This window comes from Candoia aspera, chromosome 17 (assembly GCF_035149785.1).
Source record: "Candoia aspera isolate rCanAsp1 chromosome 17, rCanAsp1.hap2, whole genome shotgun sequence".
Taxonomy (NCBI): domain Eukaryota; kingdom Metazoa; phylum Chordata; class Lepidosauria; order Squamata; family Boidae; genus Candoia; species Candoia aspera.
In genome coordinates, this window is record NC_086169.1 from 10,407,335 (window position 1) to 10,420,600 (window position 13,266).

The 13,266-nt window shown below is 48.8% G+C and overlaps 2 protein-coding genes across 2 annotated transcripts in view; both read right to left on the reverse strand.

Moving 5' to 3' along the window:
- The window catches only part of COPA (COPI coat complex subunit alpha), a 307,095-nt gene that overhangs the window by 73,327 nt on the left and 220,502 nt on the right, over positions 1 to 13,266 (reverse strand). The window lies entirely within an intron of this gene.
- On the reverse strand, positions 4,447 to 8,772 carry LOC134506508 (lens fiber membrane intrinsic protein-like). Its single transcript, XM_063316727.1, has 4 exons — positions 8,595 to 8,772; positions 7,104 to 7,244; positions 4,710 to 4,918; positions 4,447 to 4,527 (listed from the first exon to the last, which is right to left on the reverse strand). Exons 1-4 carry the CDS (start codon positions 8,770 to 8,772, stop codon positions 4,447 to 4,449), a joined length of 609 nt encoding a protein of 202 aa, XP_063172797.1.

Below are 13,266 nucleotides of genomic sequence, written 5' to 3' on the forward strand. Positions count from 1 at the left end.
TTAGTTAGGCAAAAGGCTTCCAGTGACCTCTTCTCCAGAGTGCCTTTGAGAGCCATCCTACTGTGATTGTGCAAAAATAACAGTGAGGAACCCAGGTTTCATGTCATTTCAAGGTGGCTGGGTGATGCTCTGAAACTACCACGAATTGCTTACGGAGAAATGGCCTAGAGGTGGGCTTATACTAGACTAAGGTTGTGTTGTTTGTGTTTCAGTATACCACGGGAATCCTGACAAGGTTGCGGCCAGCTGTACCTCACCCGCTATAAGGCTGGAGATGGTTTGTTTGTTATGTAAACTCAGCTGCTGTGTTTGTTGATCTGGGTTTACGGTGACGTGGGAACACAGCCCCCGAGTGGGTGCATCACCACCACTGCTGCGGCCGATGGCCTTCCCGCTTAGAGGCTCGGAAGGCACATCTACGGCAGCTGGATTTCTCCCAGCAAACATGGGAGGGAAAGGCAGGGTGGGCTTACAGGTGCCATACCTGGGCTGCAAACATCCAAACCACCACAAGAGGGCAACAAAGATGTAGCAGTTTCTGTAACGCTTTGGTGCCCTCATCCAGGTCATTGCAGCCCAGAAATGTTGGGCCTGAGTAGGCTAAACTGCGGCTCATCTGCGGCCAAGTGACCGGTCGTGCACCATCTTAACTGAGCCACAGTGTACGCCTCTGACCCAACTTACCGGAACGGCATGACACACTGGGGCATAAATTAATCCCACGCATTGCATAACATGCTGGATCAAAATACAGTTTTGCACTGGGCTGTGCAAACCCAGTTATACGATTGAGCAGCCGCATGCTAGGCGAGGTTAAACCAGTATTGGATACTTCCTCTCTCGGCATGTTATGGGAACCCAGCCACTGTTTTAGCATGTTGTGTGAGCTAAGCTTCAACCCAGGGTTCTCACCCGAGGCGCCAACTACCGGGCTCCAATTTTCTGACTTCGGACACGTTATGCGAAGACCTAGACGCTGGAGAAGGCTCTGATGCTGGGAAAGGTGGAAGAAGAGGACAACCACAGCAAGGTGGACAGACTCAGCTGCAGTGCTGACGGGGGCATCGCTGGAAGGCCTGGAAGACCAGGTTAGGGAGGAACCGTCATGGAAGAGATCTATCCGCGTGGTCACTGGGGGTCAAAAACAACCTGCTGGCACGTAATCGAATCAATGAGCCAAGCTGCCACACTAAACCAGAATATGGTTTATTTGCTAGGGCATGGAATATCCTGTGCACACGGCGGTTGTGGGTACTCTGGATTAATTTCACAGACCACAGTTTAGTGAAGCCTAGGTCAGTCGTGGCCTGCTTAGCTATAAAGCCAGTGATTTTACAAACCTCACTGCTGAATTCCTATATAATCTGCCCTGGGAGTTTTGAGCTCAACCCATTCCAAGCAGTGTGGTAAATATGCCTGACAGAAGCTTCCTGGTTTAACGCTTGATCTGAAATAACCTTTTAAAATAATAATACATAGGTAGGGCAAGGAGCCTACTTTGCCCACCCCAGGCAACCCTTTGCGTTGATTTTTATGTCATGAAAAACTGCCCTGGTTTCTCCATCCCATTTCCTTGAAAAGAGGCGGAAAGAAATTAGGCCGGTGTGCTTATCTGCACTGGCCACTGACCAACTGACCCATTTCTTTGCCCAAAAGGAAACCCTGAGATGGCTGGGGAGGGAGCCAGGCAACTTTATATTGTTACCAGGATGGAGCTGGATCTTCTCCAGGGTTGGGTCCAGCTGTTCTGGGAACCCAACCTGTTGGGTGAGTTCAGGGTTTGGTGCTAACCCAGAAAATGATTTAATTCAGTACAGGTAGTCCTCACTTAACGACCACAATTGGGACCGGAATTTCAGTTGCTAAGCAATGTAGTTGTTAAGGGAATCTGGACCCGATTTTACAACTTTTTTGAGGCTGCCATTAAGTGAATCACATGGTTGTTAAGTGAACCAGGTGGTCGTTAAGTGAACCAGGTGGTTGTTAAGTGAATCACATGATTTCCCATTGATTTTGCTTGCTGGAAGCTGGCTGGGAAGGTCGAAAGTGGTGATCACGTGACCGCAGGGATGCTGCGACGGTCGTAAATGCGAACCCGTTGCCAAGCGGACGAATCATGATCCCGTGGCCACGTGGACACTGCAATGCTCGTAAATCACTTCTTTCAGGGCCTTGGTAAGTCCGAAGTGTTGCTAAATGAATAGTCATTAAGCGAGGACTACCTGTATCCAAGATTCTTGGGTTGAAAATAGCGAAAGGCCTCTGTCCTGCACCTGGAATAGCAGCTCAGCCTGAAGCCATTCTTTAGACCAGCGAGGTTATTTTCTCGGGGTGAAAAACTCCGGCCCGCTGCTTCTTTGTTACTAACTCGCTGTTTGTGATGCAGAGTGAGCAGAGGCTGACGTGCAGGTGTGTGCCGTACCTGGCCCATTGGCCCCCTTCCTGACCCATTCACAGGTGTGCAAATTCAAGGTGACTCACCAAGAATGAGTCAACGGCACATCACAGACGTCACACTTGTGGAATCCAGGGGGTGATTTCACCCCACAGGAAGTCTTGCCAGATCCTTCACCTACCAAGCCCAGAAAGTCACCTCGGCCAGTTACCCCATCCAGGTGAGGATCCACGAGTGACCACAAGAATTCTCCAGCAGTGACTGAGAAGGTGTGTCTCAGGAGTGGGGCCTCTGAATCACACCCCGAACCAGACATCGGTGTTCATTCTCAGGTAGGCGGAAGGATTCCTGCCCGAGCAGAATCATCCCTGAGACTGTTTGGCAATTCTACTGGGTGCTGACCCCTTTCTGGACGGGGGGAGGCTAAGCGGGCCAAGAGGGAGGCCTCCCCCCAAGCTCTGGGTCACTTTCAGAGCAAGCAAAACTTGGGATTTTTCAGACAGCGGTGGGCAAGTTGGTCTCCACCAAAATTTGGGAGCCCCATCTCTTATATGGTCCAGCCTTGGCTTTGGGCAACCTCGTCTGGGACTGTTGGAAGCTGGAACCCAGCACTTCGGAAGGCAGGTCAAGGCCAAGTGCTCTGCACATTCACTTCCAAAACTGTGCACAAGGCTTGTTTGGATCACTGTGGGGATCCCTTGAATAAACTTAATTCTGCTTCCTCTCCCACCAGGCTCAAAAGGTCCATCCAGAAGGTCTCTGAGGGCAGAACAGCCGTCTTCCTTCGGGGAGGAAACCTTAAATGACCAGAAGAGATTTTGGAAGCTCAAGAGGTGGGCGCAGTAAGGAAACGGGTCAAGGAAAACAGAAATAAAGCACCCTGTAGCACCTTAAAGACTAACCATTTATTCTGGCATTTCTCAAAATGGGCTGGTTCGTAAGGGATGGTTTTTACTATATCGGGAGGTTTTAAACCTTTCTGCTCCTTCCTGGATTTCAGCAGCATCTCAGCCAGCACTGATAGCCAGTGCCCTCTTGTGGAGTTGTGTCTAGCTCAGTGTTTCTCAACCCTGGCCCCTTGAAGATGGGTGGACTTCAACTCCCAGAATTCCCCAGCCAGCAAAGCTGGCTGGGGAATTCTGGGAGTTGAAGCCCACCCACCTTCAAGGGGCCAGGGTTGAGAAACACTCATAGCTCGTGTGCCTAAGGTGGCCAGATGCCAAAAGAAGGGGACAAGCAGAGCAGCTGAAGTTTTAATCCTTGTGCAGAAAAGGGGATTTCAGGAATGCGCAACTCATAATGCAGCCCACAGGCACCAAAGATTTTTCCTTTCTTTGCACAGCCTTGGAAACCCTGCCCTCTCTTGCACCTGGCTGCCCTCGGAGCAAATAGAACAGATTATGCCACTCACACGCAAGCATGGCGCATGCCTGGAGCGTGCTCATTTTTTGCCTTCCGATCAGTGCGTGCACAAAGCGGAGGAGGAGAAGGGAACTTTGGACACAAAAGGGGGAGACCCACAGAGCGCAGGGAGGGGTGGAAGGGCAGGGAGTTTGCACGGCCTGGCGGGAGGCTGTGGCGGGGGTCAAGTTAGGCCCCCTGGAAATGGCTGCAAGAGGAGATCCTGCTTTCAGCATTGATGGCCAGGTGTACCTGACACGGGGACTGGGTTCTCACAGCATCCTTCATCTGCTTAGTTCATGGCTACAATATTCTAAACTTGAATAATGTTGTGTGTGTGTGTGTGGGTCTTGTGGTGTTGTACGACCCAGCCTCTTAGTTTATGGTTCAATCTGCTGGGCGGGCCCAGAACACGAGTTAATTCAGATTCTCCTCCCCGGCTGAATTTTTGTATGAACCTGGCCACTGTCGTTTGTTGATTAGGGTTTCTGGTTTCGTGCGTAAGTGAACATTGCGGCTTGTTGCAGGAGAGCTGTTCGTGGTGCGACGCACAAACTCGGCCTTTCCCACGGTCTCTCGGCATCGGGGGACCCTGGCAGAGGAGGAAGAACGAGGAAGAGGGGGCCAGGAGGCTGCGCAAGGGGAGATCTTCAGCGATGGACTTGGGCCGAGAAGGCGCAGTGAAGGGGACTCAGCTGCTCGCCCCGCTGGGCCCGCCGGTGGACAAATTCCTGCGGACGGCACAGAAGTGAAAAGCACCTGAGAACAGAGAAGGGAGAAGATGGTGAACGCAGAGGAAGCCGAGGAAGATGCAGGAACGCAGGCTGTAGACAACACCCCCCACACACACACAGAGCCTGAGTGCAGCAGAGCCAAGCCCCAGGAATCCTGCAGTCGGGGACCCCAGCCCCACCGGAGTCTCGGAATCTGGGAGACGGAGGGCCAGGTGATGGGGAACCTCGGTCCACCCTCCAGGAGCACCAGTACCTGCTGCGATGGTCAGCACAATGGCGATCCAGCCCAGAATGTACGACCAGGAGAAACGCCAGTCAGTGTAGCGCTTGCCGTAGAAATTCACGGTCACACCTGTGTAGACTGACAGGGCAAGCAAGGCAAAGAGTCCTGGCACAAAAAGAATGCTTGTTGAATTACCTTTGGGTTTTTTTTTTTTTTTTTTTGGAATATCAAACTGTAGATTTGCCGTTACGGGACAGGACCAGCAAGCAATATGGGATTTGTATTGTTATGTTGTGGTTGCTTGTGTAAACGGCACAGAGCCATTGGGAGCGGGGCAGCCTACCAGCAAGCCAACCAAATCAAATCCCAAAGGGATTAGATTCACATTACACCACAAATCAGATGTTGCAGAATTACAGCTCCCAGCATCCCCAGCCAAAACGGCCAGTGAGAGGAGACAGCTCAACTGAAGCTTGGGGGTCATAGAATGATAGAGTTGGAAGGCCTAGACTAATGTTTCTCGACCTTGGCCACTTTAAGATGGGTGGACTTCAACTCCCAGAATTCCTCAGCCAGCAAGGCTGGCTGGGGAATTCTGGGAGTTGAAGTCCACACATCTTAGAGTCGCCAGGGTTGAGAAACACTGGTTTAGGGTGTCAAATTCACTGGTTAGGAATGGGGTGAAATCTTCAAATCTTCACTTCAGGGAAGGAAAGAAAGAGAGATGATGGAGGGAGGGAGGGAGGGAGGGAAGAAGAGAATAGGAAACGGAAAAAGGAAGGAGGGAGGGAGGGAGGGAGGGAAGAAGAGAATAGGAAACAGAAAGGGAGGGAGGGAGGGAGGGAGGGAAGAAGAGAATAGGAAACAGAAAGAGGAGGGAGGGAAGAAGAGAATAGGAAACGGAAAAAGGAAGGAGGGAGGGAGGGAGGGAGGGAGGGAAGAAGAGAATAGGAAACGGAAAGAGGAAGGAGGGAGGGAGGGAGGGAGGGAGGGAAGAAGAGAATAGGAAACAGAAAGGGAGGGAGGGAGGGAGGGAGGGAAGAAGAGAATAGGAAACAGAAAGAGGAGGGAGGGAGGGATTACCTTCCCCTGCTTTTGTCAGATACGTTTTCGGGGGACATTTTGGACCCCGGACACTGGTGGGGGTGACCTGCTCCTGGATTTCAGGGCTGTGGTGGTTTGAAGCCTTGACCCAGTTTGTCGACACAACGGAATTCAGCTGGGAGTTGCAGACCACACATCTTAAAGCATGCTGGCTGGGGAATTCTGGGAGTTGAAGTCCACCCATCTTAGAGTGGCCAAGGCAGAGAAACCCTGCCCTAAATACCTAATGGCTGGGCTAAGCCGCAGAGAGTCCAAGGGTAGCATCCCAGACTCATTCACTGTCCCATGCTAAAGGTGCCATTCAAGATGCTGGTTATCATCTTTAAAGCCCTGCCTGGCACACGACCACCAGGCCTTTTGCGGGGCTGCCTGTCTCTGGGGGTTTCTGCCCTTTCCACCAGGTCCAACGGGGTGGGCATGCCACAACCCCCCTCTATTAAACAGTGCCTTCTTGTGGGACCAAAGAGGTGTGTCTTCTCCATTGTGGTGCCTGCTCTCTGAAACAGCCTCCCACTTGCTTACATCTCGGGTTGTCTTAATTTTGTTTTGTTTCGGAGGTTAAAATGTTTTGCTTCAGTAAATTGATCATCAGCTGCCCAGAGTTGCGTATTTAACACGGGCAACTGTACCCATCTTCTAAATAAATAAGTACAGAAATACCATTTGAACACAGACATCCTCCTCGGGCATGGTTCCTGCCTGAGTGTTGTACTACTACTTCACTGGTTCAATAACAAAAGTGAAGACATGTCGGAGGAAAAAAAGCGAAGGCCTTAGGCTGCTGCGGGCAGGAAACAGCAAACATTTTGTTGAACAAGATAGGTGTTTTGATTATTTGGATGAAGTCTAAATGCTTTACAACTCATGATTTTTACAGATTTGCAAAACATACTTTCGTTCTGAGACAATTACAAGAAAATTAACAGGCGACCCCATGCAAGGGCCGGTGCCGTGGGGTTCCTCCTTGGAAAAAGTGTTCCTTAATTACTCCACGTTTGGACTCAGCCACCAACAAGGCCAGAGAATTAGCAAGGGGCAGCCCCAAACCAATTGACTCCCAGGAGGAGCCCCGGCTGGTGTCCTCTGGTTGTGTATGGAGCACAACCAGAGGTGGGGAGTGCTTGGGGGGGGAGATGGGCACGGTCATCCACCACAAGGGGGGATCCAGGTTGCAGAAAGCTTGTGTCTGTTTCCCACCACCACCACCACCACCACCACCACCCCAGGTCTGGGTATTCCCACCTACCTGCAATCAAGAGGATGACCCCTGCAGAGCGGCTGCGTGAAAAACGGGCGCTGCCAGTGTAGGTCATGAGTCCCAGGATGATCCCAGCAAAAGAGGACAGGATGGAGATGAGCATGAAGGCTCGCGTGGCATCCCAGAAAGCTGTGTGGGGAGCGAGACCCATTGGTTCTTTCACACCACACTTTACCCGCAGGTAAAGAAAGGCAGCTTTTGACTCAAGCCGGTTGCTACCTTTAGAGCCTTCTATGACTCAGGACCCGGGTATCTAACAGACTGCCTTTGCCAAACAGTTTCTGCCCGTCTGTCCCAGATGTCCAGGGGTCTAAGGCCTGCTAATGGTCTCTACCTGCCAGGAGGTGCGGTGGGACAGGGCGCAACTTCGGGCATTGCCTGTGCAACAGCCAAACAATTTTATTTTGTTCATTATTTTAGATGGATGTCCCACCAGGAGCTCAAAGGGCCACATAAAACATCCCCTCCACCCACATTTCTCCATAGCAACAACCCTATGAAATAGGTTGGGCTCCGAGAGAGTGACCGGTCCAAAGTCCTTCAAGGATGTCCATAGTGAGGAGGGCTTGCTGGTCCTGGGTCAACACATTCAGTACAACAACACACTGGCTGTCACAAACCGTATTCTGATAAGTTCGCCCAACAAGCTAAGGCCATGGCTGAGTTTCAGCGGCATGCTGAACCACAGTCAATCCAGTCCCACTGAGCCTTGTCTTGCATGTTGCAGGAACCCTGCCATCGTGGGCATTGCATGCGATGTCAGCCCAGGAGTTCTGTTTGGTGAACTCAGTGCAGTTCGTGTGTTGTGTGAATCCAGCCATTAAGTCAAGCCAAAAGCTTGTAAGCAGCACGTTTTCAGTGACCTGAATGGCTGAGTTTTTCTAGCCTGTCTTTAGAAAAACATACTCGTTGACTAGACGGAGCACACAAGAGGAACTTGGCACACGTCTGTTTTGTTCTGTGTTAACTGGGAACAAGAACAGATGTTCAGAGGATGCACTAAACTAAATCAAGTCTTGGGTCTATTGGTCTCTTGTGACCGAAAGTTAGTTAGTTAGTTAGTTAGTTTCCTTCCTTCCTTCCTTCCTTCCTTCTTTCCTTCCTTCCTTCCTTCCTTCCTTCCTTCCTTCCTTCCTTCCTTCCTTCCCTCCCTCCCTCCCTCCCTCCCTTCTCTATTTCTCCTTCCTTCCCTCCTTCCTTCCTTCCTTCCTTCCTTCCCTCCCTCCCTCCCTCCCTCTCTATTTCCTCTCCCCCCTCCCTTCTCTATTTCTCCTTCCTCTTCCTTCCTTCCTTCCTTCCTTCCTTCCCTCCCTCCCTATTTCCTCTCCCCCCTCCCTTCTCTATTTCTCCTTCCTCTTCCTTCCTTCCTTCCTTCCTTCCTTCCTTCCTTCCTTCCTTCCTTCCTTCCTTCCTTTCTGGAAGTTGGTTTGTGCATTAAAAGCCATCCCATTCTTCAGCCCCAAACTGTGGGGTCCTTACCAAGGGTGATGGTGTGCGGGTGGCATTTGTTTCCCACGCAGAAGCGCCACAGCCCTTGATTGCTGAGGCTGCCGGAGTAGCGGTACTGCATCCAAAAGTCCGTTGCTGTGGCGACAATGAGGAGGACCAGACCGGAGACAGCACACAGCAGGGCCCCTCCCATCCAACCGAACATCATGGACACTTGTGGTGGTGAAGCTCCAGCAGGGCTCCTTTTACAGAAGGAAGGGCTGGGGCTGGGGAGAATTCTGCAAACTGGTAAATTCAGCAAAATCAGAATAATTTCCAGCTTTTTCTCCTCTTTATGTTTGCTGGGGCAGGGGGAGTCAATTTAGCTTGGTCTTGCTGGTCATGAAAAGCCATCCTTGTTTCTTTTCACTCGGCCAGTGCGGTGCTCAGCCATGTGCCACCTACCCTGGAACCATGTTTCTCTGTCAGTGTTTCTCAAGCTCAGGAACTTTAAAATGGGGGACTTCAACTTTGAGTTGAAGTCCACCCATCTCAAAGTTCCTGACCTTGAGAAACACTGTTCTAACCCCTAACCAGCATCCTGATTAACAATAGTGTTAAAATGCACACAATCCAATCCACAATCCAAATTATGACTGGTCATGGGAAGACATTCGTTGCTTGTCCTTTGCTAGAACAAATTTCACATTGGGGGGAATTTAGAGAGGAGCACAAGGCCCCTCCTGGAGGTCAGCGAGTCTCACACTCCCCCACGCTCATCACAGTTATAACGATAATCATACTTTCCTCACTTTCTGGGGAACCCCATTTTCTGAATTAAGACAGCATCCCAGCCAGAGATGCACTGCCCTGTGGGAGGATACGAAGCCTTGTGTTCCACTGATGGCAACTGTAAAAACAAATTAATAACCGCTTTGAGACAAGATGCTAAGTCTGGTTCATTTTAACCTTGGTGAGATTTTTGAGCTTGAGTATATTGTCCAAACACGGTCTTTTTGAATAGTGTATGGTCCGATGTGTGGTGCAAATTCAAACAATTGATTAATTCCACGGTCCATTTCAAGCCGTCCTGCTAGGGCCATAAAAATCACCAAAATAAAATGTGAAACCTACATAATCCAGAGGAATTTACTGGACAAGCTGTAAACATTTGTAAAGCACCAACTTCTAAAAGTAAGGTCCACAATTTTTCTCTCAACTGAAATGAAGTCCAAAGCGAATTTTCCACATGCTGTGCATTCAAGGGACAAACACAGTGCTGGAAAAGAGTTTGAGATTTTCAAGAGACCCTAAAGAGCAGATTTTCCATTTGTCCAGAATCAGGATGGGCTGAATGGTACAGAAAGAATTTGGGTGGCTGTGAGAGTTTAGGACTCAGAAATATTGACTGTCTCAGGATTACTTCATCCACCTACAGTCAAAACTTGAATGCACAATTATTTACAGGAATTATCTCTTGGGGAAAAGGGAAGGAAGAAAATTAAGTTCAGCCTGGATTACCGAACAAGCAGATTTGCAAAATATTTGTATAATAACACAAACACTGAATGGGATCAGCTAGCCTTCCTTTTTTTCTTGTTTGTTTGCAAGAGGTGCATCTGAAAAAGGAAGATTTTTCCTCCCTGAAAGTTCTCTGTCAAAAATTATATTTTCTAACATCTTACCAGAAGAGATAGTTTTTGGAAAGTCTGCAGAGTGGGGTTATATGTGACATAGCACACGAGAAAAAAATATCATTAAAATAGTTTCGCAAAATTGCATTCACTACAACATACACAAGCGGACTTGTGTATAAACCTTAAGGAAAGTTGTGAGTACAAAGGATGGGGAGTATGCAATGGATACTTCAAAAAAATAGCTCCCAGGACTTGCACGCTGACCTATTAAAATAGAACTGGTATGTTGCTGGTTTGAGCATCTCAAGGTCAAAGAGGCTTATGCCGACAGCCTTAAGAAACTTTCCTTATTCAGACCAGGGTTTTGCGCTAAACAAAGATTTCACACATCACTCTAAGGCATAAAGTGATGCATTTTATAACCCCTTTTTTTTCGCTTAGCATGATGATGGCTTCTTCCAGAAAGCAAAGTGAAACAAATGACGTGCGAACCAAGTTGCCATGATTTCATTCCAAGTCGAGCCTCCTTTCACCTTACCTTTAGAAGTCAGTCATTGGACCAACCACGATCCGAGAGCGAAGCCGGTTAAAAGTCCTTGGTGCCCCTGATGCCGCTTTGCTTTCTCTTCCATGCGCAATTTCCCTTCTCCCTCCGAAGCAAACATAGGGGGAAAATGCTGAAAAGACGCAACTTTTATAGAGCGGTTTTTCCAGCACATTGTCTGACGGATGACAAGGCTTACAATGGGGTAGAAACATCTCGCACCCACCGGTTGCCAAGCATCGTCTCTCTCCTCTCAGAGTTTTGCTGATGCAGGATGAGTGGCATTCTGACTTTACAGGAATAAATGGAGCAGGCAAATCCTATGATCCCCCCACCTTCTCCCCCTGATCCAACAGAGATCATTGACTGCATTGTTTGGCATAGCCGGCCCCAACCCTGAGCTGAGACACACCGTTCCCCTGTGGCCATATTTCAGCATTGGAAATACGCTGCCCCTTTGCAGATCTCCCACTCTGTCTCTGAGTTGCACGGCTGGTTGGAAGGAGAAAAATGCAGGGGGATGATTCAGACAGAGACACTGCGGGTAGCCTCTCCTGGAGGGGAATCACGCATTGTTCCATCAGGTCAATCACACCTAAAGTGGGCAGAAGGGGAAATGGCACGTTCTCGGTGGAAGACGATGGGGAGGACCAAAGGCCAAAGGGTGGCTCTTGCAGGGGCACGGCAAGGTCTCTCCTCTGTGAGAAGCAAATTCATGCATTCATCAAAGCCCACACATCACCAGAACTTGTGAATTATCATTTGTTTTGACAGAGGGTGGGAAAATTGAGGAGTGGGGGACGAAGCAGGATTTCCTTGAGGAAACATGCAAGCAGGGAGGAAGGGCATGGCGTGCTTCAGAAGAACCACCGAGATCTGGGCCTGGAATGAGCTTTCGTGAGCCGCAGCTCCCTTCACCAGGTGTCTAGCCAACCTATGCATCTGATGAAGGTCACGAAAACATCGGCCTTTTGATGAAATGTGCTAGTCTGTGCCTGGGAGGGGGTCTGGGAGGAAGGAAAAGAAAATGAGAAGGAAGAATGGCATCCCCACAATCTCTACGATGGTGTTTTTCAGACTTGGCAAGTCACTTTTTTCAGCGCCGTCGTAACTTTGAATGGTCGCTAAATGAATGGTTGTAAGTTGAGGACCACCTGTAGATCGGTGTTTCTCAAACTTGGCCACTTTAAGATGAGTGGGCTCCAGTTTTGTGTAGGCAATGGAGACATTAATAGCCAAAGGGCTTCTCAGCTGTGGTGGACAAGGGCAGAGCAGCTGTGGGTAGGGGGCTGTTTGGTTTATGCCTGCACAGGAGCTTCTCAGGACTCTTCCTGACGTCCACAGCAATGCACTTTCCTCCTGTAATGGTATGTGGGAAAGACCTTGGGAGACGGGGCCAAGAGACGCAGCCAAGAGAACGGTCAGATAAGAGGGAGCTTAGCCCACAGCTGCATAATAGGTGGAGAAAGAGGCTCAGAAGGGGCCCGCCTGAATTTCTCCGGCTGTAAAGGAGACAGCAGGAGAATTGTGCTTTCAGACTTGCAAGATTCTGTCAATGTGGCCTTACAATCAAGTAAAATTACAGTAGCTCATCTGGTTTGTTTCCTGCCTGGTCCGCCTGGGAAGGCTGACATCAATCTTGCAAGTCTGAAAGTGCAATCCTCCTGCCATCTCCTTTGCAGCCCGAGAAGCTAGGGAGGGTCCCTTCTGAGCCTCTTTCTCCACCCACTATGCACCTGTGGGCTCTGCCCTCTCTTATCCCACCGTTCCCTAGGCAGCGTCTCCTGGCCCCGTCTCCCAAGGTCTTTCCCACATACCATTGACCTCCCTTCTTGGAGTCAGAAGGAAAATATATCAGCCCAAAAAGCACTACCCCACATCTGCATTTCACAGGTTTGGGCTGCAGGGCCAATTAGCGTGGTTGTCTGCACAGACAAGTTCTAGAGCAGCTCAACTGGTAACCCTTTATGGACTTTTTGCTGAAAATGGATAAAAATGACCTCTGGATTTACTAATTAAAAAGGGCTGTATATGGGAAGAAGGGAATTATGTTATGTAATTTGGGAGGACAGAAACAGTATTAATTATGTTTATAACTGCTACAAAGAAGATTTTTTCTTGATCTATACTGCCCTTCACTTTTTCTTCTACCTTTTCTTTTTCTTTTTATATCTTTTTCTCTTTTCTATATTCTTTTTTATTCTTCTGTAGCTTTTAACTTTGTAAAAAAATTTCTTCAATAAAAATTATATTTTTTTAATATTTAATATTTAATATTTATTTAATATTTATTTTTTATTAAATAAATAAATAAAAATAAAATAAAATTTTTATTGAAGCTAGAGCCGGCCTAGCAGAATCCCTGCTGCCTTTCTTCATCCCACCCAGCAGTGAATTATGGCAATGATGGATCTTTCATTTGAGGAACAAAGATCTGTTTGGTTTTCTTTTTTTCTTTCAAAACAAATCAGCACAGGATTAAAAGCAAGAACACTCATTGTTATTTTAACCCAACTTGGAATTCTGCTGGAATTGCTGTTTC

Coding starts and splice junctions, on each gene's coding strand:
- LOC134506508 (XM_063316727.1), bottom strand. CDS start 8,772: ATGATGTTCGGTTGGATGGGAGGGGCCCTGCTGTGTGCTGTCTCCGGT. Junction 7,245..8,594: donor CCCGCACACCATCACCCTTG/GTAAGGACCCCA, acceptor CTCCCCACACAG/CTTTCTGGGATGCCACGCGA. Junction 4,919..7,103: donor GGTCATCCTCTTGATTGCAG/GTAGGTGGGAAT, acceptor TTTTTGTGCCAG/GACTCTTTGCCTTGCTTGCC.